Source organism: Lynx canadensis, chromosome C1, assembly GCF_007474595.2.
Source record: "Lynx canadensis isolate LIC74 chromosome C1, mLynCan4.pri.v2, whole genome shotgun sequence".
Taxonomy (NCBI): domain Eukaryota; kingdom Metazoa; phylum Chordata; class Mammalia; order Carnivora; family Felidae; genus Lynx; species Lynx canadensis.
Window position 1 is genome coordinate 95,006,670 of NC_044310.1, and position 27,520 is coordinate 95,034,189.

A 27,520-nucleotide genomic window follows, 5' to 3' on the forward strand; every position below is an offset into this window, starting at 1 on the left:
ACTTAGAGCAGCTTCCCTGGCTGGCGCGGCGCGCGGTCCGTGCGGGGGGCGGAGGAAAAGTGCGACAGCCTATGAGAATTCAGGGGGGATGCCTTCAGCCAATGAGAAGGGCGCACGGGGGGGCGCGGGCTGGGCTGCAGCGAGTGGATCCAGCAGCGGGTGGTCGCACAGGGCTAGGGCAGCCGCTGCTGGGGCTGGCCGCGGGACACCTAGTCCTGGCCCACGCGGCTGGGGGTATCGTGCCGCCAGATTGTACCGACGTCCCCCAACAAAGCACGTGACCCCCGTTTGGTGATAGAGAGCACCGTCTTATGAGTGGGCATTGGGAAGCGGCCTCAGTAAGAGTGCCTTAGTTTCAACCCTGTTTCCCAAACTCCGATCAGAAAAGGAACATCCTCCACCAAAGCAGCCAATCAGCAGTTCTTCTGAACTCTGGAAGTGTGCTGGAAGTCTGGAAGTGTGGGTCCGTCTCACCTCCAAGTGTAGGCTCCTCCCAGCCCAGTCTTCATCGTGGAGCTGAGGAGCCGCTGCTCGGTCCACAGACTTATTTAACACAAGGCTGTTAGAGGCTCTGCTGACTCCCCGCCACGTGTAAGTCTGGGGTATGATACCGAATTAAGACAGGCAAGGTCTCTGCTCTCAAGAACGTGCGTGGGGTAGGGGAAGGGGAGGGATGAGACAGGTTAAAATAAACACGGTACTCTCCAGTAGTGATTCTTTGTGAAAACATGAGACAGGGTAGTAGAATGGGGGGCTGCTTTCAGTAGGTGGGCAGGGAGTGGAGGAATAGGCCTTTCTCTTCCCCCGTATTCCATATGCGTCAGTTATCCTAACTCTTGCTCAAGGGACGGGGAGGGGGGACGACTCCAAGCTGCTTGGGTTCTATTCAATGGACACAGGAGTTGAGGCAGGTGGACCCAAGAGGGGCCGCAGGCCGGCCTGGGTGCTCCTTCCAGCGGAGCTCTGGACCAGCCTCCGCGTGCGGCCAGGATTACTGGTCCCTCCCCGCGCCCAGGCGCCGCGCCACCCTCTCTGGCCCGCGGGGGACGGTGTTGCAGGGCCCGAGAGTAATTAGGGTAATTAGCGACGTGTTATCTCAAGACAAGTAACGGGAGAAAGTATGCCCCAGGCAGAATTTGGGGTCTCCGAGACAGAACCTTGCAGACGCATGAGAAGGTGCAGAGTGAATGCAGGCGCTGCGGTCATTCATTCTGATCCTGGTCAGGAAAGGGTGCCACTCCTGCTTACTATTGAAAGACAAGGGGCGGGTTGGGGGGGGGGGGTGCGTAAAAACGAACATCTTTAGAAATGAAGACTCTACAGAGTCCCTTCGGATGTCTCCACTTAACCCCAGCTCCTCAATTACAGGGGATCTCGCCCATGTCTTTTGTCCTAGACCTGAGTGCCCCTCTTTGGACAAAGCTGAGGCAGCGGTAGCGGATGGATGGAGAAAAGAAAGAAGAGGCGTAGATGGGTGAGAACTCCCTCGGAAGTCTGAGTCTCGGTGGCCGTGTGCTAAGCCCTAAGCCCGGGTGCTAAGCCCTAAGCCCGGGTGCCTGGGATCCCTTTGGGGTCCCTGCTCAGGATCCGGCGTGGATCAGAAAACCCGACTGTTGCAGGAAGGAGCTGAGAATCAATCTACGGAGGTGTTTCCAAGCTGCCGAGCTTGAATCACCATTTACTTCTGCTCTCCGGGTCTTTCTGTTACCTGAGTGAGTCTGGCCTCTCCAGTCCGCGTGGTCCTGCGACCCACTCACAGGCTTCCTTGCAGTTGGGAGACAGAGATTCCCAAGGGGACACTCCCATGGTACCCAAGCATGTTCACAGTGGGAGCCACCCCCAAGGACGGAGCTGCGGTCCCCAGACCTGCTGAACCATTCTGGAGTTGAGTCTTTTTGGATGGGGATAGAAAGGGGGACCTGGCCGCTAACATAATCCACACATAGTCTTACGTGGGAGAACCACCACAGAAGAGTTCCCCAGCCCTGCGGGCCTTGCTCACTCTGAGATCTCTAGCACCCAGCACAGTGACTGCTGCAGGAGGCAGTTGAGTAAACGTTTGTGAGTCTGTGGTTCCCATAGTCTTTAGAGGCAAGTTTAAGCCTGGGTTTTGCCATCCCTGAGAGCACTTGGACTGGGGTCCTCTTGGAAGGTAAGAGGGTGGCTGTAGTTCAAACTCCAAGAGGTGCAGGCTGATCTGGTAACAAGTTTAGACTGGGTGGTTGGGTGTCCTAGGCCTCTGACAGCACAGTTGTCCTCGCACAGATGCTTCCCTGTTCCTGGCCTCAGTTTCTCTTGCTTCTAGTTAAACCTATGTGAGTCTAATTAACACTTTTACACTCCTTACAAAACTCTATTTTGACAACAATCTGTGAAGTAGTCAGGACAAGAGGAATCCATCTCAGAGATGAAGAATATATTGTTAGCAAAGCCAGCTGGCATTCCATCCACTTTTAAAAAAAAATATTTTTAATTGAAAGATAGTTGACATATGTTAGTTTCAGGTGGTTGACGTAGTGACACGACAGTTATATACATTACGAAATCTATCCCCTTTTAAGGTCAAGGAGATGGCAAGAAAAAGAAAATCGATGCCCCTAATCTCAGCGTGGTGCTCAAAAGAGAGGTCCCAGACAAGTCAGAGGTGCTATTACTGTGTGGTTCCCATAGGATTTTGGTAGAAAGTGACTGTTAAACTCGTAAGGCCTTTCATGAGGTTGGGCCATTGCAAACTTACCCTCGGAGAAGGCTGACATTATACCAGGACATGTGGGGCTCTGTCTCTTACCTTGCTTCTGCAGGAATAGCTCTGTCATCTGGGTAGACCAGGAGGCAGGAACAGGGAAATGGATTGCTTTCCATTTTTCTTTTCTTTCTTTTTTTTTTTTTTTTAAGGGTTTAAATGGCAGAGAATAAAGCCTGTTGCCATAGTTATATAAACATGGGTAAATATCCCTAGGCTGAGAATGGGGGATGTGGGACATGATTCATTTTTGCTGAAGAAGAATCAAATAGTTCGACCTCCTCTCTCCTGCCCCTCAAAACTCAGCCTGGAGGGAAGATGAAATTGTCTCACTTGAAAATAAGGAACATATCAAAGGTCTGAGATTGGTTATGAACATACTTTCTCAAAGCCACCCAGAGGTGGGCAGGGGTGGCGACGGGGTGGGGGGAGGACCCCTAAATGGTAGCTCAGCATTTGCCCCCTGCTGGTGGGGATAAGTGTGGTGGGTACTTTTCCTGAGGGAGGGGGCACAACTCCTGGAAATGGTGTCTAAGGGTGTCAGACTCATGGGGTTTGCCTACCTACTCAGGGAGGGTGGCCCCGTCTGTCCCACTGCCAAAGCCTGGAGGTCCTGGCACCAATGACTGAGCTCAAAGGGAGAGGCAGAACCAGTTGCGTCCCAACAGAGCTCACATCCTACAGTAAACAATGGAAACACGGCCGTTCTCCTGGCTCCATATCCCATGGCCCCCACCTGGAGGTCCCCACCCAGCGCGTCTTAGCCCGCCCTTTGGAAGATGCATCCCTGGGTGAGGCTGTGCCCGTCTCCACTGACAGCAGAAGAGCTGAAGAGTTCATACTGATGTGAGGAAAGACATGCATGGCCACACACAGTCTGGAAACCTCATCATAACATCACCCTCCTAAGAGGGGCGTCCATATCCCTACTGCCCTCAGGCCTCCACCCCCTGTGCCTGCCAGCAGCTCCCCCACACCTCCTGAGCATCAACAGGAAAGGCTGACCCTAGAGATAAACATGTGCTGTTGGAATGTGTTCAGATATCACTGCGGAACTGTCCCTCTCCAGGCAGAGGACCTCGCCTGGCAGGCAGGCCTGGAGGTGCTGGGCAGAGACTGTGTGTCTGAGTGTGAACATGTTGGGACTGCAAGGAGGGGACTGGAGTGAGGCCTAGTTATTCTTTTTTTTAATTACTTAATTAATTTTTAAAATTTACACCCAAGTTAGTTAGCATATAGTGCACCAATGATTTCAGGAGTAGACTCCTTAATGCCCTTTGCCCATTTAGCCCATCCCACCTATCACAACACCTCCAGCAACACTGTTTGTTCTCTATACTTGAGTCTTTTATGTTTTGTCCCCCTCCCGTTTTTATATTATTTTTGTTTCCCTTCCCTTATGTTCATCTGCTTGGTATCTTGAATTCCTTGTATGAGTGAAGTTTGTCTCTCAAATATTTGTCTTTCTCTAATTTCTAGTTCCATTCACATAGTTGCAAATGACAAGATTTCATTCTTTTTGATTGCTGAGTAATACTCCATTGTATATATATATACCACATCTTCTTTATCCATTCATCCATCGATGGACATTTGGGCTCTTTCCATACTTTGGCTATTGTTGATAGCGCTGCTATAAACATTGGGGTGCATGTGCCCCTTCGAAATAGCACACCTGTATTCTGTGGATAAATGCCTAGTAGTGCAATTGCTGGGTCATAAGGTAGTTCTATTTTTAATTTTTTGAGGGACTTCCATACTACTTTCCAGAGTGGCTGAACCAGTTTGCATTCCCACCAGCAGTGAAAAGAGATCCTCTTTTTCCACATCCTCACCAACATCTGTTGTTGCCTGAGTTGTTTATGTTAGCCATTCTGACATGCGTGAGGTGATATCTCATTGTGGTTTTGATTTGTATTTCCCTGATGATGAGTGATGTTGAGCATTTTTTCATGTGTCTGTCAACCATCTGGATGTCTTCTTTTGAGAAGTGTCTATTCACGTCTTTTGCCCATTTCTTCACCAGATTATTTGTTTTTTTGGGTGTTGAGTTTGAGAAGTTCTTTATAGATTTTGGATACTAACTTTTTATCTGATATGTCGTTTGCAAATATCTTCTCTTATTCTGAAGGTTGCCTTTCAGTTTTGCTGATTATTTCCTTCGCTGTGCAGAAGCTTTTTATTTTGATTTATTTCGAAGCTAGGATTTTGATGGCTTCCTGTCTTAAGTTTAGGTCTTTCATCCATTTTGAGTTTATTTTCGTGTACGGTGTAAGAAAGTGGTCCGGGATTGTGATGCCTCCTGCTTTGGTTTTCTTTTTCAAGATTGCTTTGGCTATTCGGGGTCTTTTCTGGTTCTATACAAATTTTAGGATTGTTTGTTCTAGCTCTGTGAAGAATGCTGGTGTTATTTTGATAGGGATTGCAAGGCCTAGTTATTCTTAAAACAATCTAACTTCTAGCTTTATTCCTCTGTCCACCTTAGATGGGACTGGGCTCCTGTGCCTCATACAATCCTGATATCAGGAGAGACAGCAGAGGGACCAAGTGGTCTATATGCTAGAGGTCCCTTGGTTCCAAAGGAAAGATTCACTTTGGATTTTAATTGAAAAATCTTTTGACTGGCTAGAGAAATCAAAGACTCTAGGCATGGGGGGGAAAAAGCTCCTTAGCTTTCATGTCTTCAAACATGGAGTGTCATTCCCCCCACTTATAGAGCAACTGAGGCCAAAAGAGACTGGTCTTTATGTTGAAGGAACAAAGTTCTCCTGTTCCCTCTTTCTACTACCTACTCTGCAGAAAGCATGCAGGGTGTGACCTGAGGTGGGTTACCAAGATGACTAGAACCACTGAGGGTTCTAGTCCCCCATCCACAAACCCCGTGGTTGAATTTACACCTAGTGCCAAACTAGGCACCACTCTCAGCCTTAACTTTTGTACAAAGTCACCTGCCTTGCAAGGCCAGGCCATCAGTCATGCAGTGGCTACAACTTTTTCTACAACACAGAAGGAAGGTGTTGGGGGAGGGGGCAGGGGAAAGAAACAGCAGTATAGTATTTTGGAAAACTCCATGTGTGAATGGGCTATCTTGCCTGAACAATTCAGAGGGAACTGACTAGTGCAAAATTAGACGAGTCCAAACAATGAACAGTTAGTTATTCAGACTAGTCCAAATATGGGCTGCTACTGAGCCTTATTTGGAATTATTTGCAGCTATGGGTCTTGTGCTTGTGGTGCCTAAGCAATGGTCTCATTGCTACTTGGGAAGCAAATATTTCCATTTTGCAAACATTACTGGAAAAGCAAATATTTTTCAACTGCAAAGAGCACCTGAAGAATGTCAGGGCACACACAGCACAGGGAAATACTTAATGCGATTTGTGCAAACCAATGCCGGTAGATGGGAACTGTGTGGAAAGGGAGAGGGAGTCGTTCTCAGCACGCTCCCAGGGACATTCTGCCACAGCTGGCTCCCTGGCAGCCCTGTGCCCACTTCCCTGTAACCTCACCTACATGGCCTCCCACTCAGAGGGAAAGCTCATTTTGTTACACACTACTTACCAGCCACCCCCCCCCCCACCGCCCCCAGCTTCTGGTTGCTGTGAGCAAAAACCAGGAGTTGGCAGCCTGCCAGGGAGAGACTTGTCGGCAAGACACAAAGAAGGCTACCTGCTTCTTTTCCTGAGGCCATGGGGTGAGGAGAAAAAGAGGTCACATCTCAGGTTTGGCTTACTGCATACTTGCTGCCACCAGGCTGGTTCCCAAGGGTCTCCTGGTTTTCTGCGGGGACTGGAGAACTGTCCAAGCCTGGAATAGATGCCAGCCCTGGGGTATGGCCAGAGACCCCTAGGGCAGCCAGTGCCAGGGTGACAGCTGCTGCTGTGAAGGCTTCTGCTTGACCAGAGAGGCAGGACCCTCTCCCCAGGGTTCTGGGCGGGGGGGTGGAGGCAGGGTGGGCAGTGGCTCCTGGTGGCAGCCATCTATACCAAGAGAAAGCCTCAAGTTCCAGAGTGGAATGGCAATGAGGCCAAGAGACACTGTCATCACTTCACAAATGAAGATACCTTTTAAAGAATAGGCACTCCACATGCAAAGGAGTTTTGGTTTCTACTGCCCTCCCTCTCCCTGCCTTTGGACAGGTTTTCTTTGCTGTGATTATTCCCCATGAATCATCATCCATAGAAAGTGACTGAGGCAATGGAGAGTGAATAATGAATCCCCTAAATGGTCTTTTGTGTCTCTGCCTGGAGGGTTTTGGAAGTAACTTGCATTTTAATCTATCTGACTTGGAATCATAGAATTTGGGAGCTGAGGAGGACCTTATAGATAATCAGGGGATTGTGACCTCATGGAGAGACCAGAAGTCAAGACATGTGGGTCTGAACCTCTGGTCTGTCACTAAAAATAGTGCTTGCTAACATTTATTGAAGGCTTTCCCTGTATCAGGCGCTCATCTATTCGTCCCAAACCCTCAGAGGCAGGGGCTCCTATTGCCTCCATTCTGCAGATGAGGAAGAAGGGAGCTAGGGAGCCAGAACTCCCCTCTGGTCACACAAAGCTCTGGCTTTCGCTCCAGGACCCACACCCTCTCAGTCACTCGGCTGCCTCACCGTGGAGCCTCAGACAAGTAATTCAACCTCTTTGGGTCTCAGTTTTCTCCTTGGTGATCTTTAAAGTTTTAAAACTCTAACAAAAGTCTGCATTTCCTACCCAAGCATATTATTTACAGGTCAGGAAAGTGAAGCCCAGAAATGTGAAATGATTGGCCGTACATCACCCAGGTGGCCAGAGGCAGAGCCGGCATGGGAACCCAGGCCCAGTGGTCTTTCCTCCCCACCTGCCAGGCAAGACGGCCTTTCCCTCCGCCTCACTTTGGCAGGTGTTTCTAGAGGAGTCCAACTCCTTGCCTAAGAGGGGTTCAGGTAGATTGGAGATGTCGGGTTTGGGTGTGGCCAATGACAACACCAGAGAGGAATTTAAGAGGCTGGTGATATTTGTCTAAGTATCTTCAACCTATCTGCCTGTCTGTTGTTTCCTATCTTTCTCGGGTCAAGAGTGGTGATCAAAATCATGCGGTAACCACAGAGAAAGAGCACGGTGATACGATATCTGGTGTGGCACATACACACTCCCCCATGGTTGGTGATGCTTACAGTGGTTTTGTCCCTCTCAAGCAAATGTTACCACCTCGTACGGGCTCTCATGGAGCCTGCGTCCTTCATCGTGGTTCAAAGTCTGCCCCTCTCCCTGTTCTCCTGTCCCCGTCCCTCCCCCCCGCCCCCCGTTGCAGGATTTGATCAGACACTGGGGTGTGATGAGCGTGCCTCTGGAGGAGGCAGGTCTGACAGTGCGCTCTGGCAATCAGTGTGCACCACCTTTAGTAGTATCCCCATCCTAGTGTCCTCGCTACGGAGACAGAGACTGGGGAGGGCTGGAGGTGTCAATGAACAAATCATTGGAGCGCATCCGAAGTGAGAACAAGGGCATCCTGGGAGAGGCAGTACTCTGTTCACAATGGCACCGTGAACCCATGTACGTATGTGAGGGTGCGTGTGGCTCAGCCGCTCTGAAATGAGCTCTCACCCACCGGTGAGTGGAAAATTAGCTTTGGCAGGTGAGGAACTGGGTGACAGGTGAGGAAGCCAGCAGGGGTATCAGTGTTATCCTTCTACTATTGCTGTTGCTGTTGTGGCTAACAATCTCTCTCTCGTACCCCCTCTCCCCTGACTTGTAATTAGGTGCAGTGGAAATGGCTCACAAGGGCTTGGGCACGGGGGCGTGTGACATGAGTGCGACAGAATGGCCTCATGGCCTTTGGAAGTTAGCTGTGTGCTCTGCAGGTGGGCTGCCCTAAGCCAGTCGGGAGTTGGCATTTTCCTGACAGCCCACAAAGCAAGCTGTGTGGCTTACGTTTCTTTGGTGGGTGGGAGAAGAGATGGCAGCCCAGGGACTAAGCCCTGGGAAATTCTGCCATATGGCAGGACGTTGGAGGCGATGTGGGCCAGAAGCAGCGGGCAGAAGACCTGGGGTCTTGGACTGGCTCTGCTAGCCTGTCTCTGCATGGCTCCGGTTGGCCCTGTAATCTCTCTGTGCCTCAGTTGCTCTAACTGTAAAGTGGGGCAAACAACTCCTCTGCTCCCTGCCTGCTGTAAAGGCAAGATATTTAGAGGCCCTTTGAAATGTCAAGAGCACGGCTGCAAATGTGAGGCCCGACTGCCAAGGGAATTTGCAGAGCCCACGGGGAGGCAGCCGTCTTCCTCAGCGTTGGTTTCACAGCCTGTGCTCAGACAGGTACTTAAGCATCTCACATCCATAAATCTCAGCTCGTATCTGTAGTCAGCAAATAAGGGAAAGGGCAGGCTGCCGCTCTGCTACCATCTGATCTTCTTACCAACCTCGGCTCTGGGCCTCCTCTGCCCCCACCCGAGGCGATGATCCCTCTGCCCTCCCGCGTCTGCTCTCGGCCTGTCAGTTTAATTTAACAAGGTTGTGGGAGAGGCTTGATTTAATCAAACCAGTTGCTGTATCCATTCTGCTCAGAGGTCCCTCAGTGTCACCACCGAGGCTCAGATTAGACAGTGACAATTACTTCTTCTTCCCTGGCTATAGCTTCCCCCTCCCTTTCTCTCCCTGAAGGGAACAAGGAGGCAGACCGGTCTCCTGGGACCTAAGAATAGATGCATGAGGATCAAAGGAGGGAAGCAGACTGGCCTGAGAAAGCCCCTCTCATGCCTTACATGGCCTGGTTGAAGGCTGAGCAACAGCCCGAGGGATGGAGGGATAGAAAATTCGAGCAGAGCTGCCTTGGAAAGGCTCAGGACTGCCTGAGGACAGAGCTGTGCTAGTCCCAGCGCCATTATCGATGGCCCTCGGAGATACACCGGGTCTCGGAAACAGGGTGGAGGGGTGCGCCAATGCTCTGTACGCGCCAGCCCGCAAGCATTTATTTCCAGGTTCTCAGCGTGGATTCTGGGGTCTCCAGAGCTGGGAAAGAGCAACAACAAACAAAGGTGAGACTCCATCAGAGTTTCTGTGGCTCTGTTCTTGGCACGAAAGCAGCTGTGACAGGAGGAGCTGCCCCCTGAACCAGGGGTTTGAGGGAGGCTGTGTGGAAACTGCCGTATGGTGGGCAGGTGGGTAACGAACTGTGGCGCTCAGCAGTGTGTGTGTTGTGTGTGTGAGTGTCTGGAGCTGCACAGCAAGGCAGGGGGTCTCTGGTGCAGAAGCCTCAGGGCTTAGGGAGATTCCGGAACAGATCTCTCTTCTTGCCATTTAACTCTTTCATTTCCCTCCTTTTCCAGGAAGTGGGTGCTCGGGCGCCTCTTGCTCTCTCGAGCGGCTCACAGGAGAGAGACGAAGGCCTCTTGAAGAGTCCTCACTCAGGGTGATGGGAATCCTGTTTCCTTTTGCTCATTTGTGTCACATTCTTCCATCGGGCTGGGCAACTGACAGGTGCATCCCTCCCCGGGCCCCTCTCCGAGTCCCCTCCCTGCCATTTGTCTCTCACCCAGATATCGGGCAGACGCCACCATCCGCGGAAGCTGAATATGATTAGCAGAAACCCTTCCTGACAGCTCCAAAGAGAATCCCTCAAATGCATATTCTATTGAGTGCATCTCATTGCTGCTGACAGTCGCTTTATCAATTAAATTCCACATTCCCAGTCTTTGGAGACGCCATGAACCTCCCTACCTAATAAATCACAGGCCCCCAGTTATTGTTAAATGTCCCATCAGTCTCTAATAAACTCCCTGCCAACGGGGGCAGGTTATTTATTATGCTGCCTGGACAAGAATGAATTGGGCCCCGTTCTTACAAGGGGAAGAGCAAATGTGACGCCTTCCTCCCTAAAGACTGAGGCCGTGCTATTAAAAGGGGCAATTAATCAATGTGGGCCTTGGGCACAGGAGAGCCTGGTCTGGAGACAGGGAGGAAGACCTGGGGTTCTTTTCCGAAAGCCTGCCAGGCCAATGTCCATGGCGGGAGGTGGCTGTGCAGAGTGTGTGGGCTGGGCCTTTGCGGCGGCTTCCCCACCTCCTAATTCCTGTCTGAAAAGGTACTGAAGATATAAGGTCACCCCGTGGGCCAAGGGGCGCATGTAAAAATAGTTATCCTCTGTGTTGGGAGGTAGCCACTTAGGAATGAGAAGGTCATGAAACAAATTCTGTCCAGGTGGCCACATATTGTTACTTGATAAACTTTATACAACCTAAGTGTATGGGTGGCGCTAGTCCACTGAGCAGATGAACTGAAGAATGCCGGAGGGAAGGCCCCCCTTGTCTGGGAGCAAGAACTAGGAAACACTTGCTTCATCAGTTTGCGGGGTAAACACCACACAGGTAAGCCCTGGTACTCGGGAAGCAGTGTACCAACACCGAAAACACCCGGGAGCTAGCAGGTGTAAGACACAAGCGTGTGAAGGGCGTCCTGCAGTTCCCCGCCTCAGGTTAGATCCCAGATCTAGATGATGCTCCACGGTCTGCCAGTTAAAACTCAGACTCTTTGGCTTTGCCATTAATCGAGCCCCATCCACATTTCCAACTGTATCTCTCTTTATTTTATGTAACAGTACCCCGCCTTGGGAGAGCACAGCACAGTCATTTTCTATTCCTTATGGTAGCAGACAAGGTCCTTCATAACATGGGACCAATATATCTCTGCAGCCTCATTTCCTGGTAATTGCTGCCATACTTGCCTCCGTTCACACTAAAGCTCGTGGCTTCCCTAAACTATTATGGTTTCTCATGCTTCCACGCCTTTGCACAAACTGTTCGCTTTGCCCAGAATATCTCTCTAACTTGCCTGCTTGGTGAGCTCTCTCCTTCCACCCCCACTGCCTGATGAAACTCCTTATCTATCCTTCAGGATCAGCTCAGAAAATGAGCCCCCAGTGCTTCACAGGACTTGGGCTTGGCCTCCTGGCGCTGCTGTTTTGGCAGATGTACTAGACTCCAGGGTAGGTAAGGAATGATCTGCACATGGTGTTTTTCTCATTGTTCAATGCATGCTTTAAACCATTTTGATTTTGGGTGGAGATGAGAAGGGCATAGAGAAGAAAGCTACTGCTCTTTGAATACCAAAAGCTGTTTTCCTTAATTTCTCAGTAGTTCCCACTCTCTCCCACATGACAGCCACATTTTAACTAAGGCCCTGAAAATGTCAGTATTGCATATGATTTTATACCAACTTGTGCTACTTGCGTGTTTCCTCCTTGATCGGGGCCACCTGTTTGCAGGTATCCTTCTCCTTGAGGGCAACGGCTGTGTCCATATTGGGTGTTCAGAAGATATCTGTTGAAAGAATAAAGAGAAGCTTCAGATTGAATGCAAATAACATTGCCTACCCTTTGTTGCTTTGAGATCAAATGAGAAAAAGTAGCTGTAAAAATGGTAGTTCTGTGCCTTCTTTCCACATTCTCCTTACACCCACCATGGGCCACCTTAATGTCTATGCTTTTATTTACATTGTTTTCCTCTACACCGGTGCAAAAACCTCCACTGTGGAATGATTGTATGGGACCACTTGAACCTCCATGTCCATCCTGAGTCTAAGTTTTACTTGCTTTTCAGTGCACAGGAATCCTTCCCTTCTCTAGCTCCCAGGTACATTAGGTGAAGTAAGGCTTTCCAGGTAGACAGAATAGAATAAAAAAAGGCTGAGGTCCCATTGAGATTTTTCCTGAGGGGAGGCCGGGAAGCACACACAGTCTGACTCATTGCTGTGTATGTTACTCTCATACCTTACCTAGTTATTAAATGGTGCCTTACCTCTGTGTTTTATCTTTACAGCACTAAAAGTTACAGCCAACAACTTTATCTAACTTTTCCATTACTGAGGAAAATATTTTATGTATTGATTTGTGTTTTTAGCTGTAGCAATACAATTTATTCCTAGTAACCTTACTGCAATATTTGTGTCCGTAAAACATCATAAACAAGAAACACAATCACAGAATGTCTATAAAACTGGACGTGTTCTTTTCTGGAAAAGCAGTCTTTTTGTTTCTTTTGGGATGAGAGCTGACTTCTTCATCGATTGGTGTGAGTTCTATAGAATTACTGCTATGCGCAATGGAGACCCAGCAAAGACTTTTGAGCAAGATTCAGTGTTTATTAGGCCCCCCAAGGGCCTGGTGCTGGGCTGGAGAGCCTGGCGTGAAAAAATTCCCATCCTTGAGAAGCTTATAGGTTTGTTTTGTTTTGTTTTGTTTTGTTTTAGTGTAAGGGACAGACACCTAAACAAGTAAATAGAACCGGGTAAGAGGTAGACTGGAGTTATTATCGTGTGAAGTGGGAGTCTGGCATGGGAAATAAAAAAGTTTGTTAAAAGGATCTAGGGGCACCTGGGTGGCTCAGTTGGTTAAGCATCTGACTACGACTCAGGTCATGATCTCGAGGTTCACAAGTTTGAGCCCCCAGTCAAGCTCTGTGCTGACAGCTCAGAGCCTGGAGACTGCCTCAGATTCTGTCTCCCTCGCTCTCTGCCCCTCCCCTGCTCATGTTCAAATGCTCTCTCTCTCTCTCTCTCAAAAAAAAAAAAGTAAATAAAAATAATAATAATTAAAAAAAGGAACAGGACCTGAAGCTGGACCCAAACAACCTATGGTACACACTTAAGAATGATTACTGGGGCGCCTGGGTGGCGCAGTCGGTTAAGTGTCCGACTTCAGCCAGGTCACGATCTCGCGGTCCGGGAGTTCGAGCCCCGCGTCAGGCTCTGGGCTGATGGCTCAGAGCCTGGAGCCTGTTTCCGATTCTGTGTCTCCCTCTCTCTCTGCCCCTCCCCCGTTCATGCTCTGTCTCTCTCTGTCCCGAAAATAAATAAACGTTGAAAAAAAAAATTAAAAAAAAAAAAAAGGAATGATTACTCCAGTACCTGTGGAGTGAGTGGCTGGGAGAGAGAAGAAAAGGGATAGGGGACTATTCAGAAGGTTGTTTCAATAGCTAGGCTGACAAAGGGGCTTAAAGTAGGACAAATGCTATGGAGACTGGACAGAGGAATGAATGCGGTACATAGAGGCAAAATTACCTGCCCTCAGGTAAATTGTAAGAAAAGGGAGAGTGATGGTAGATGGTAGAGTGCCCCAGTGGGGCACCTGGCTGGCTCAGTCGTTTAAGCGTCCGACTTCGGCTCAGGTCGTGATCTCGCGGTCCGTGAGTTTGAGCCCCACGATGGGCTGTGCTGACAGCTCAGAACCTGGAGCCTGCTTCTGATTCTGTGTCTCCCTCTCTCTCTGACCCTCCCCCCATTCATGCTCTCTCTCTGTCTCAAAAATAAATAAACGTTAAAAAAAATTTTTTTTAAAAAGAATAACTCCCAGGTTTGGGATTTGGGGGCTAGATGGATGAAAAAGGTGGGGTTACTAAGAGGAAGCCTGGAAACTTCAGTGCCCACTCCCAACAGAACCCCTTCTTTCACATGGACAGTTGACATTTCTCAATGTTTTTTAAATTTCTAACCAAAACGCATCCTTGAGACCTCTTACAGATGGGATTACAGTGCCAAAGCCCCTCCTACATCATTTGGAATCTGGATCATCATTCTGTGTGCACCTGCCTGTGTGTGAGCATGGGGTGAGAGAGAATGATCAGAATGATGATATAAGGACAAAAGAAAAAGTTGGCGTTGGCCGCAGAATATCTTTAGTTTTGGAATTATAAATAAGATTAGGTTCCAGAAATATTTAAACTTGGAGTTATGGCTAAGACTCGCAGGAACTCATTTACTCAATAAACACTGAGCACTTACTATGGGTCAGATCTGTTTTTTTTCTCATTAGGAATACAGAAGAGAACTAGACAGAACAGGTCCCTGTCCTCATAGAATGGGGGAGACAGACAATAAACACAATCTCAGGTAGTGGTGTCATGAAGAAAAATAAAGCAGAACAAGGGAACAGAGAGTGGTGGGAAAGTTGGGGGAACCCAGAGGATGATGGAAGTATCTTAGATAATAATAATAATAGATCAGGGTGAAAGAGGTGATGGGTATTAAAGAGTACACTTACCATGATGAGCACTGAGTAATGTATACAATGGTCGAACTGCTTTATTGTACACCTGAAAACAATACAACACTGTATGTTAACTACACTGGAATTAAAATTAAAAAAAAAAAATAAGTCAGGAACGGCCCCTTTGGAAAGGCGATATTTGAGCAGAGACCTAAAAGAAGGGAAGCTGGCAAAGTCGGTCCCTTGACCCCCCCCCCCCCCCCCCGCGAGATGGTGGTGCATAGCGCCGGGGACAGGAGCAACACCCAGGTGGCATGAAAGATGTGAGATGTCTACCAGACTTCTCAATGGAAATGCTGAGAAGGCCGATGGATGTACAAATCTAAGTTCAGAGAGCGGTCTGAGGCGAGGCTATGGCTTTGAGAGGTGTCAGTCCAGGGCCTGGCGGCAACTCAACGGATGGGTACGGGAGCTGAGTGTGCCAGGGGCCGTACTCGGGCTGGCGACAGAGAAGAGTGACGCGGTGCCGAGACAGACACGGACCGGACCACGAGGAAGCCGAGTCTGGTTGTGCCCCAGCCGCCTCGAGCGGGCGGGGATAGCCTCCGCCGGAGGCACCGGCCGCCAGTGACCGGGAGGCGGGGAAAGTGACGCCGCAAGCGCCTCACAAAGCCGGCGTTCTGAGGGTGGCGCGGGGCGGAGCGCGGGACTGGGCGGACCGCCCACGGAGGGCCGGGAGGCGGGGCGGCGCCCCCACTGTGTGCGCGCGGCGCCCTCTGCAGGCTGCCCGCGGCCGCACACCGGTAGCCCCCGCCTCCCTCTCCTCCTTCTTTCAGCCTTCCTCGGGCCACATTGTTTTGTCGTTATCGCTGCTTGCGAGACTTCCTAAGCCTCCGACTTCCGTCCCTTCGCCCCTCGCCGAAGCGTGTCTTCCTGGGAGGGCTGCCAATAAAGTTTTTCCTCTTCTCGTTCTTAGGCGCCCTCCCTCGCCTCAAGTACCGCGAGATCCGGCGGCGCGGCTACGATGGCGGCGGCGTTTGAAGCCTCGGCGGCCTTAGCGACGGTGGAGGCCGTTATGCCGGCGGAGCGTGTGGCCGCACAGCTCGCGGCCTTGGAGCCACCCCCCGGGCCGGTGCGGAGCCTGCGGACGGCTCACGACGTCAGCGGCCCACGGACCCGCACGGGGGACGTGCTGCTGGCCGAGCCGGCCGACTTCGAGTCGCTTCTGCTGTCGCGGCCGGTGCTGGAGGGGCTGCGGGCTGCCGGTTTCGAGCGACCCTCGCCGGTGCAGCTCAAGGCCATCCCACTGGGGCGCTGCGGGCTCGGTGAGGGCGGGGGCCGTGCGCGGGCCGGGAGGGTCCCGGAGGAGTCCCGGAGCGGGTGCGGGGTCCGGCCTGCGTCCGGGCGCTGCACGCTTTCGAGCCTCAGTTTCCCCTGTAAGAGACGCGGCGTTGATGGTTACTGTCCTTTTCACGGTGACAGTTGGCTCTCCGAGAAGATAAACGGTAGAGGTTCAGGGACGAGCCCTGTTTCTGGATATGGCCCGATGCTTTTTTGAGAGTTCACTAAAAACGAAGGTGCCAACCAGTGATCTTCTGGAGACCCTTGTAATCATGTGGTTTCGTGTCGGTATCTAAGCTTCTTTAGTCGGTACTGGTTAGCGATATACAGTATATATTTTTTCTCTTCAGATTTAATTGTTCAAGCTAAATCTGGCACCGGGAAAACGTGTGTGTTCTCTACCATTGCTTTGGACTCTCTGGTTCTTGAAAACCTAAGTACCCAGGTGAGTCTAACTCAGAGGACCCAAAGGAGGGTATGTTACGTGGATTTTATTATCGCGGGTTGGATGCAATACCATAGCTCCTGAGAGAAGAGGTGAATTTAACGAATGATTGAGGTGAGCCATATGAAAAGCATAGAAGTAGACATTAAAGCCTTTGAGTGCTGGTGGTGTGGATGGTGACCAAGGATATGTTATTAGTGTTAGAAATTTGGAAATTTTTATCACCGCATCTTAAATAGAATAATGCCATGTGTGTCAGTTTTTTCATTACTTGGGAATACAGATAGGTTTTCTTTGTTCTTCTACTTGCTGATCCGGTTGTGATAAGATTTAGTATTTGGCCTGATTGGTGATAATGTAGTGCTCTGGCTATTGCTGGTAACTGCAGGTGGTTCTTAACAGCCTTGTGAGTATATCCTGTTGATCTCCCGTCTTCTAGGTTCTCTTGGAGTAGGTCTAAGAGAACCCAAACTAATAAGAGATTTAGGTTTGGAAATAATTTCTTCAACAAAGATTTTTCAAGCGCATGTTATGTATAAACAGTATGCCAGGATATCCATATTCAAAGCTTCTTGACTCTTCTATCTACCAAATCCTGGGTTATGTACGTAAGAAATCCTTCAGCTTCCCAAAGACCTAGGCTATTCTACTTGTGAATTGAGATGTATTTGCGATTTTGGTTTCTGACAATTTGGGAGTAGATGAAATGCCAAAACCCTGAAAAGTGCCATAAACCAAATTTGTATATTTAAACTTAAGATCTTTGTGTTCTCAAATTTATTTTTGAAAATTGGGAAACTTCAGAAAAGTCAAGAAGTACCAGATAACTGCATCTGATAATCTCACCTACCCAGAGCGAAACTGCTGTTAACCGTTTTTGGCATATTTTCTTCTCCTAGTTTTTTTTTTAAAGCAGTTTTTTCCTTCTCCTAGCTCAGAACATGTAGTTTCACCTTGTCCTCCAGTAGTTAATTATTTTGCAAAGTTCTCACCTTGACTCCCTAAAGCTTCTTTTCATGGAGCTAGAAATCTCACCCTGACTAGGTCGGGTTACAAGGGCCTCCCTGCTATTCCTCAGGTACACCAAGAATGTTACTGTCTTGAGTCCTTTACATTTGCTATTTCTCTTCCCAAAATTATTTCCCCAGGTGTCACATAGCTAAGCTCTACTCTGCCGTGTACATTTAGGTCTCTGCTCAAATGTTATTTCCTTAGTGGCCTTCCTTGATTGCTCCATTTAAAATAACTCCTTCCCGTCTTTTTTCACTTCTCCCCCCCCCCAACTCTTATTGTATGCCATTATTTATGTCCCTTTGTTTATTGTATGTCTTCTTACACAGAATGAAAGTGCCCTGAGGGCAAGAACTGTGTATTGTTAACTCTTGACTCCACAGCAACTTATATGTTGCCTAGTAGGTAGGCAATTCATTCAACTCAGTGTTTGTTGAATGAATATATATGTGAATGAATGGAATAGTTTCCCTTGACAGTAAAAACTCATCATTTAAAATGATTGGTTAAATGAAAAATAGCTCATTATAATGCAAAATGTGCCAACCACATGTATCTGTTCCACTGACTCATTAAAAGTGTATATATTTTATGCTTTTTTAGATTTTGATCTTGGCTCCTACAAGAGAAATTGCTGTACAGATACATTCTGTTATTACAGCTATTGGAATAAAAATGGAAGGCTTAGAGTGTCATGTCTTTATTGGAGGGACTCCATTATCACAAGACAAAACCAGACTTAAAAAGTGTCATATTGCTGTTGGCTCTCCTGGTAAGATATCAATGACTGTTCATAACTGGGGCTTTTAAGGAACTGAACACTTTTAATATAGGTAATATAAAATAATTGATGTAAGAATATGGGAATCTTTGATAACTCTGATAATTATTTTGAGGATTATAAGCGAGGCTTTAGACATGTGACTGGAATTACCAGCAGAATGTAGGAAATCTCCATCCCTGAGGCTGTTTAAGTGCACCTATGGAATTGGCTTATGAAAAGAGGAGAAAGGAGATGATTTTCAAGAAGCCTTTCTAAGCCATGGATTGGGATTTATTCTTTGCTTCTCTATTAATCATTCAGTCAAGAATCACTCAGATCAGAATTTAGTATTCAGGGCCTTAGCATTCAAGTCTTTTGATGGGAATAGTGTTTATGATCTGTGCTTATTGGTGGTGAAATATGAGGAAGAAATAATGGATTTAGGCAAGATAGAATTCAACATTTCTAATTTGTGGTTCGGTGCATAAATGTATAATAACAAAGGTCGGGTCAAGAAAATCAACAGTATAACCTGTGAGTGAGTAGAGTAACAACACTGGCTGAGATTTGCACAAATTCAGTGCATCTTAAATATTTCAATATGCTTTTTTTCTGGACTTTAGGCAGAATTAAACAACTAATAGAACTTGACTACTTGAACCCAGGCAGTATACGTCTCTTTATTCTTGATGAAGCAGATAAGCTTTTAGAAGAAGGCAGCTTCCAGGAGCAAATAAAGTAAGAAAAATAACTTGCTGAACTATTAAAATGGTGTCCTAAAGTGTATCTTTAGCTTTAACAGATGGTAGTTACTGTTTGATTAGTTTCCATGGTGTGTGTTTTTCTTGTATTTTACAGCTGGATTTATTCTTCCTTGCCTGCAAGTAAACAGATGTTGGCCGTATCAGCCACCTACCCTGAATATTTGGCTAATGCTTTGACAAGGTACATGAGAGATCCCACTTTTGTAAGACTAAATTCCAGTGATCCGAGTCTCCTAGGTGAGTACAGATATTGGATACTTACATTACTGGTTTGTTTGTGATACTCTGGAGCTTTCCCTTGCCTAGTTGGCTGTTGCTTTCATATTTGCTATTAGGATATAGCAAATATGTTTTGTTTTAACAGAGGACTCTTCTTTGCAGGTTTGAAGCAGTATTACAGAGTTGTCAATTCATACCCTTTGGCCCATAAGATTTTTGAGGAAAAGGCTCAGCATTTACAGGAACTGTTCAGCAGAATTCCGTTTAATCAAGCCTTAGTCTTTTCTAATTTGCACAGCAGGTAATGTACCTTAAAAGGTCATTTGGGGAACTTGTGAAATAAAAGGATAGGCATGGGGCCATATTTATAAAATTATAACCTCTGTGTTATTTTTCATAGAGCACAACATTTGGCTGATATTCTTTCTTCTAAAGGCTTTCCTGCTGAGTGTATTTCGGGTAAGTTTATATCTTACTTTAATGTTTGTTTAGTATCCTGACTTGAAGCCTCTCCAAAGTCAGGAAGAAGAAATGCTACTTCCCGAGTTGTCTTATGAGTGTGAGGTTACACTGAGTCTTTAGAGTAAAGGAAATTTCAGGTTAATTTTTCATTGGAATTTGATATATCAATATTCTTATTTTTATTTGTATTTTTTAGTTTATTTTTTGAGAGAGAGAGTGAGCAGAGGAAGGGTGGAGAGAGGAGCAGAGAAAGAATCCCAAGCAGCCTCTGCACTGTCACCGCAGAACCTGATGTGGGACTGGAACTCAGGAACCACGAGTTTATGCCCTGAGCTGAAGTCAAGAGTTAGATGCTTAAGACCAAGCCACCCAGTTGCCCCTCAATATTCTTATTTTTTAAGTTGTAACTTGGTACATCATACGAAATTAGAAAATTGGAATGAATTGTCCATGAAGAGCTCAATAATTTTATGAAGTTTGCCTTTGTTATCTTCAGTGCAACATATTTTGCTTCTTTACATAATCATTGTAAAAATGCTGTGAGCTGCTACTGAATTAACTGCTTTATGGTCTTGAGGAAGGTGAACATGATTTTTTTTTTTTTTTAAGATTTTATATTTAAGTAATATCTATACCCAGTGTGGGGCTCGAACTCACAACCTTGAGATTAAGAGTCACACGCTCTACCAACTGAGCCAGCCAGGTGCCCCAGGATGATTCATTTTTGACAGAAAACTAAATTATTACTGCTGGCCTAATAGAAATGAAAGATTTAAAGGAATTTTTGATCAGTAAGATCCTTTTTAGAGTTCTCATTGATAGCTTAGTTTGTAACCTGTTAGCATAAGCTTGTCTCATCATTGTATATTATGAGATACTGGGGAGACTGTTTTCTAATGGGCAATATTTTGACTGTAGATCACACTTCAAAACCAAATTTATAAACCGCTGATTAAAGCAATTTTTCTAAGAATTGTTCTACTTCATATGTAACCTTGCGGATATAATGGTATATCTGCAGGCATAACCTAGTCACCATTTAAAATTGATTTTTGGGGGGCTTAATCGGTTGGGTGTCTGGCTCTTGATTTTGGCTCAGGTCATGATCTCATGGTTCATGGGATTGAGACCCATGTTGGACTTTGTGATGACAGAATGGAACTTGCTTGGGATTCTCTCTCTCCCTCTCTTTCTGTCCCTCCCCTGCTCTCTCTCTCTCTCTCTCTCTCTCTCTCTCTCAAAATGGGTAGATAGACTTTTAAAAATTGAAATAAAATAAAATATGTTTTTGAATTTCAAGTTGACTGCCTAACCGTATTTTAAAAGATTCTGACTTTAGGTCTTAACCTGTATTTGTATATAAGGATAGAGTTAACTTTGGTATATTTTTAAAGTGTTAAGACTGGTAGTGAGGAATTCTGCTTTTTGTGTATTTGATAAATATGTTAGCTTGTTTTTATATGACTTTCTTTTTGGGTCTTTTTAGGTAACATGAATCAGAATCAGCGTCTTGATGCTATGGCCAAGCTGAAGCAGTTTCATTGCAGAGTCCTCATTTCCACAGATTTGGTATACTTCTCGTTCGGGTTGGGTGACTAATCCATCTTGACTTGGGCTGTCTTGTCAGATGCACAGGTTTCAACTATTACTTTACATGGGTGTGTCTGATAAGAATACCAGAAGGGAATTGTCTTTCCAGTGCTGGGGAACATGCTTTCTTAAAAGTCTTATATTTTCATCTTTATTCTTGAAGCTAGTCATTAGAAATTAATTTCCTTTTCCTTTGCTCCTGAATTCCTTCCTGTTCTTCACTTGGGTTTTGGTTGTACTATAGTAGAATAATCTAGTGTGCATTGGAGCCTGTGTGGCAGTTAATGCAAACACTTGTTCTCCTCTTCAATTCAAGACTTCCCGTGGGATTGATGCTGAGAAGGTGAACCTGGTTGTAAATCTGGATGTACCATTGGATTGGGAGACATACATGCATCGGATTGGCAGAGCTGGCCGTTTTGGTAAAAAAAAAAAAAAAAAATGAAAAGTTTGGAGGCTTTCTTTAGGAGGAAGATATGACAGGTAGAATGTCATTTATGTGGAAATGATTTACTAATTAACAGTCCCTCTGCTTTAGGTACCTTGGGGTTGACAGTGACCTACTGTTGTCGGGGAGAAGAAGAAAATGTGATGATGAAAATTGCCCAGAAATGTAACATCAACCTTCTGCCTTTACCAGGTATGTTTTGTCTGTGTCATTTTGCTGTCAAAAGAATAGTGATATTGATGATAGGCCTCATAAAATTAACAGCTGACACGGAGCACTTAGGATGTGTTGGGTCCTATTCCATATGTTAACTTGGTTAATTATCACCATGGTTCTATGAAGTGTGTGCCCTTATTGTCGATTTTTTGTGAATGAGGATATCAAGACATTGAAAAGTGAAGTAATTTGCCTAAGTTCTTACAGCTAATAAGCAGCAAGGAGAAGATTGCAAGCTAACTCCTGGCACATGAGAAATGAGAATTATTTTACTACTCTGTTAGCTCTGTATTTTAGCTTTTAGACTTGCAATTTGATTTCACTGTTTTATGTAAGGGGGCATATATTTCACTTCTTTTGTCGCTGTGGAGGTAATTCTTGCTGTATTCTCCTTTGTCACCACGGGGAAGGAAGGAATAATATCTTTAAATGCTATTTTGAAAAATTTTAAGTGTTTCCTTTTTAATATTTATTTATTTATTTATCATCTGTATACCCAGTGTGGGGCTTGAACTCACAACCCTGAGGTCAAGAGTCCTGTGCTCTTGTGACTGAGCCAGCCAGGTGTCCCTGAAGTGTTTTCTTTTGATTTAATGAGTCATTTGTCAAGCTGATTTTTTTTTTTTAGTGCCACCTTGGAAACTGCATGTCTGAAACTATTAATGATCTCTTGAAAACTTTAAAAACTGTTGTGTAGAAATGTGGCTCATTTATTATATATGTTAATATATGCATGTTAGTGTGTATGTGTGTATATACATGTGTATATGTACATATATGTGTGCATATATATGTATATACCAGTATATATGTGTATATATACATAATTGTACACTTACATATACATGACCTTCTAGAATATGGGATAAGTAGTTATTGAATAAATATAGCAGTGAATATTTCAGTGATTTATATTTAACTCCGTTAGTGATTTTTATAAAGTTAGATTAAGCATAGGTCTGGGAATTCTGTGGATTCTAGGAGTTCTGGCTCTGTCATAGCTCATTTTGTGATCTTTTCACAAATTTCTTTAATTGCTCTAAGCTTGTGTCCTGATTTACAAAATACTTGTTTTTTGAAACAGTCTTTAGGTTCTCTGTCACTTTTAATAATATTTTTTTAATGTTTATTTTATTTTTGAGAGAGAGCAAGTGAGCGAGCATGGGTGGGGGGTGGGTAGAGAGAGAGGGAGATACGGAATCTGAAGCAGGCTCCAGGCTCTGAGCTGTCAGCACAGAGCCTGATGCAGGGCCCAAACCCACAAACTGTGAGATCATGACCTGAGCTGAAGTCGGATGCTTAACCAACTGAGCCACCCAGGTGCCCCATGTCACTTTTAAGACTCTGTAGTATGTTAACTCTATGTATGAGTCTATTGATAATCTGTCAGATGATTATAATGTGAAAATAGTAAATTAAAAATTGGTAAAAGAGAGTTAAGACCTTCAGTAGGATTCAGTATCATAGCATGTAGTGATAAATAAAATTTGCCTTTGGATACTGGAAAATGACATATTTCGATCTTCACATAATGTTCTCGGAGACTTGAAATCATGAGAAAATTATATTCGTGGTGTTGGATTTATATTGGACTAGGAGCTTGTATGATAGCAGACTGCTCAGGTGAAGCACCTGGCACAGGAGTAAGGAGGGCAGTCGGCCTATTTGAGAAGGGTGGGAGGCAAACAAGGGATACCACCTCAGTAGGAATCGAGTTTTTGTCAGAGGATCTGTTCAGCAAAAGATCAAGAGCCCCAGCTGAAGAGTTCAGAATGAGGGATTCAATAGTGGATACGTCTATGTGGAGCCCCAGTAGCACGAACAGACAGGCACACCTGTGTAAATCAGGGGCTTTGTGTATTTTGTCTGCCTAAGGTGAAAACTGATCACACTTTGGGAAGGTCTGAGTGTGCAGGTGGGAGCAAACTATCCCTCCTGGATGGAATAGGAAATTTAGAGAGCTGGAGCCAGCAAATTTTTAAAAATTTGCAAGTGCTGTTGAGGCCACAGATCTTTTTATAGTCGTCTTAACTTGTTCCCAGATAGAGGTTTTTCTCCACTGTTGGAGGCAGTGATTCCTCCCTGTTGGGAGTATAGGGTGGCAGATTTACTTGGGTGCAGAGTTGCAGTCGTAATATTCCCCAGCTGATAAGCTCTGGGGAGCACAATCCATTTTCTAATAATCTTGTTTTGCTGTCAGCAGTAGTGAGATAAAGGGGAAGAGTTGGGGAGAGTGGGAGGGGAAGAGATGGGGGAATTTCTGCAGACTTGTATGTCCTAGCAGAAGTTCTTTCTGAGTGGGAGGTATGGGGAGATCCCGCTTGTGAGTATGGGATGGGTCTTGCATATTTTGGGGTGTATTTCTTTACTGCGAGGATTGCTTGGGTCTTTTAAAATACTAAGTGCAATTCTTAAGCTTCTTAGTGTATTACTAGTATATATTATTTCTTACTTTACCATGGAAAGCTTTATGAAGTCATTCAAAAATTGCTGGTCTTGAGCAGCTCAAGAATTTTAATATTCTTTTGTTCCTTTTATGTAGATCCCATTCCTCCTGGTCTGATGGAAGAATGTTCGGATTGGGATGTGGAGGTTCAAGCTGCTATGCATACATATGGCTTAGCAAGTGTACCTACCCAGCCCTTAAAAAAGCAGATTCAAAAAATAGAGAGAACCTTTCTAACTCCGAAAGCTCATGGTAACCATGTGGCTTCATCCAGAAATACTTCTGTATCTGCACTCTTAGTCAAATCAAAAAATAATACCAAACAAAAGCTTCCTGTGAAAAGCCACTCAGAGTGTGGAATCATCGAAAAAGCAGTGTCACCGAAAGAAGTGGGCTGTGGCATACAATTGGAAGAGCCGATGAAGAATTCTGTTCAGATCTCTGTTGAAAACTCGACTGGTCAGCACCAGGTCAAAGAAGCTATACCTGTGTCACTCCCTAAAATTCCTTGTCTATCGTCCTTTAAAATCCATCTGCCATACTCTTTGACTTTTTCGGAATTGGTAGAGGATTATGAACACTATATTAAAGAGGGGTTAGAGAAACCTGTGGAAATCATCAGGCATTACACGGGTCCTGGGGATCAGACTGTCAATCCTCAAAATGGTTTTGTAAGAAACAGAATTCCTGAAGAGAGAGTGCAGGTATTGGCAAGTAGCAGTCAATCTGGAGACTCTGAGAGTGACAGTGATTCTTACAGCTCAAGGACTTCTTCCCAGAGCAAAGGAAATAAGTCCTACTTGGAAGGCTCTTCTGATACTCAGCCGAAAGATGCGGAGTCTACTTGTGTGGATGGCCATATCTCTTTGGAGCAGCCTCTGAATGGAAACAACATCCCTAATCCAGTAGAGTATCAGGAATCACCTGAAATCCAGACAAAGGCAAGGCATAAAGAGGGGGCTACCCAGAGAGCTAAGCAGAGCCGGAGAAACCCTCCCAGGCGGTCTTCCTATCGAATGCAGGCAGAACCCCAGGAGGATGGTTGGTACGACTGCCACAGGGAAACCCATCTGAATTTTTCCGAGACCTACCAGGACTATGAGGAGTACTGGAGAGCTTACTACAGGGCATGGCAGGAATACTACGCTGCTGCTTCTCAGTCATATTATTGGAATGCTCAGAGGCACCCAAGTTGGGTGGCAGCTTATCACATGAATACCATTTATCTACAAGAAATGATGCGTGGCAACCAGTGATGACAGGCAGTACCTCATACCATCCAGAAATATCAACGAGTGATACCTTCGGATAGCCATCCTCCGGGGCCTTTAGCACAGTGCCATTTTTGAGGAATTTGAAAAGTCTTGAGGCTTTCTGCTGGGACACATCTATTTTTCAGACTGTTTTGACCTGTCTTATTAGGTGAGGTATATTATCTTTTTTTTTTTTTTTTTTTTGAGAAACTTCATGGATCAGATCCTTGAAAGAAAATTTTGGAGACAGAGCTAAAGGTCCCAGGATGCCATTTTCTGTAAGCCATTCAAGAAAGAAACATTTAGAAAGACTTAATACCACTGTTTACTTAAAAAATAAAAATAAAAACAGTTGAGGTTTGAAAAATAATGTTAGTTTATGCTGTGGAGTTCTTGACAAAAGGCTTGGGCTGTATTTCTATAGAGGTGTGTTCTTGTAGAAATTTGTAACACGATAGATCAGAAAATCCCTTTGCCTTTTATGTTTAGGTAGGAAGGAATAAATATTGCTTCACACTCGCCCAGAGGTAGCTTTGATGCCATTTGCTTCCAGGAAAAATATTTGTTACCAGTAAAAATGCGAACTTAGCCAAATGTTTATTGACATGTTTATTGTTCATCTTTTTTTCGAATGTCTTGTTTTTAAGATTGTGAAAGCTGTGTGTGTGTTTACGTGCATTAAATAGCTCAGGATCATCAGTGGCTGTCTTATTTCCATTTCTCAAGAAAAGGAGTAACTCAATCTTTGTTGGTTCTTGGATCCTTTTATGAATCTGATGAAAGCTATAGATTTGTACCAGAAAAGTTTCCATTCTGTAAACAAGATTTGTATATGTAATTCCAAGAGGTTCATAGACCTTCTGAAGCCCAGGTGTAGAAGCCAGATTAAGAACTGCCCTAATCTGTTGGGAGGCTAAAGGAAAGTTTTAGCCCTTCATTTTAACTGTTTTTTTTTGGAAGCTGGAACTTATTCTGTTTAAACTCTTCTCATAGTATGTCCTAATCTTATGCCTTCTAGAAATTTTCCCCCCAGTTTTTACCTTTAGTGCTAGGATCTAAGGGGAGCGTCTCATTTTTCTGAGATGGTACATCTATAAATCATGACTCAGAAAAAAAATTAATCCCCTTTATCTGAGATTTTGCTTTTTTTTTAGTTTATTATTTTGAGAGAGAAAGCATGTGCAAGCAGGGGAGGAGCAGAGAGGAGGGAGAGAGTGAATCCCAAGCAGGCTCTACGCTGTCAGTGGGGTTTGATCTCATGAATTTGTGAGATCATGACCTTAGCTGGGATCAAGAGTCAGATGCTTAACTGACTGAGCCACCCAGGTGCCCCCCGATATTTTACTTTCTGCACTTTCAATTACCCAAAGTCAACCATTGATTGGGTCCAGAAGCAGATGATCCTTCTGGCATACTGTCCGGCCAGTCAGTAGTAGCCTAATGCTGTGTCATAATACCTATAGCATTCACCATCGGGTAGGCATTTTATCATCTTACATCATCACCAGAAGGGTGGGTACAGTACAATAAGATACTTTGAGAGACCACATTCATGTAACTTTTATTATAGTATGTTGTGATTGTTCTATTGTTATTGTTAATCTCTTACTGTGCCTAATTTATAAATTAAACTTTATTATGGGTATGTACGTATAGGAAAAAATAGTACATATAGGATTCGGAACTGCCCGCGGTTTGAGGCATCCACTGGGAATCTTGGAGCGTATCCTCTGTGGATAAGGGTGGTGTAAAGATACATATTCTTTCATTTCTTCTCCTTGGCAATCTTTTTATGATTACGCGTTTGGTTCCCAAACCTTGTGAATTGGAATTGTGGTGAGAAAACCCCTCATGTCTAGAGAGATT

General features: G+C 45.5%; 1 protein-coding gene and 1 non-coding gene across 10 annotated transcripts; one reads left to right on the forward strand and one right to left on the reverse strand.

Annotated features, from left to right (window-relative positions):
• The first annotated feature begins 215 nt into the window (after window positions 1-215).
• DDX20 (DEAD-box helicase 20) lies at window positions 216-26,353 on the forward strand. Of its 9 annotated transcripts, none has more exons than XM_030326423.1 (16): window positions 216-591; window positions 1,397-2,046; window positions 10,045-10,195; window positions 11,313-11,418; window positions 11,609-11,703; window positions 15,673-16,021; window positions 16,388-16,482; window positions 18,097-18,265; window positions 18,880-18,994; window positions 19,115-19,257; window positions 19,402-19,540; window positions 19,640-19,698; window positions 21,188-21,270; window positions 21,608-21,713; window positions 21,830-21,931; window positions 24,498-26,353. In XM_030326423.1, the coding sequence occupies exons 6-16, from the start codon at window positions 15,721-15,723 to the stop codon at window positions 25,655-25,657; spliced, it is 2,472 nt and encodes an 823-aa protein (XP_030182283.1). In that variant the 5' UTR covers window positions 216-591; window positions 1,397-2,046; window positions 10,045-10,195; window positions 11,313-11,418; window positions 11,609-11,703; window positions 15,673-15,720; the 3' UTR covers window positions 25,658-26,353. The 9 variants fall into 9 exon arrangements, with proteins under 9 accessions (XP_030182283.1, XP_030182282.1, XP_030182279.1 ...); XM_030326422.1 differs by having other exon boundaries at window positions 11,609-11,699; XM_030326419.1 differs by lacking the exon at window positions 11,313-11,418 and having other exon boundaries at window positions 11,609-11,699.
• TRNAK-CUU lies at window positions 20,334-20,406 on the reverse strand. The gene has a single exon. It is a non-coding gene; the product is annotated as a tRNA-Lys (tRNA).
• Window positions 26,354-27,520: the final 1,167 nt, after the last annotated feature.

Coding starts and splice junctions, on each gene's coding strand:
- DDX20 (XM_032594358.1), top strand. Junction 18,995..19,114: donor AGCTTCCAGGAGCAAATAAA/GTAAGAAAAATA, acceptor TGTATTTTACAG/CTGGATTTATTCTTCCTTGC. Junction 19,258..19,401: donor CAGTGATCCGAGTCTCCTAG/GTGAGTACAGAT, acceptor TCTTCTTTGCAG/GTTTGAAGCAGTATTACAGA.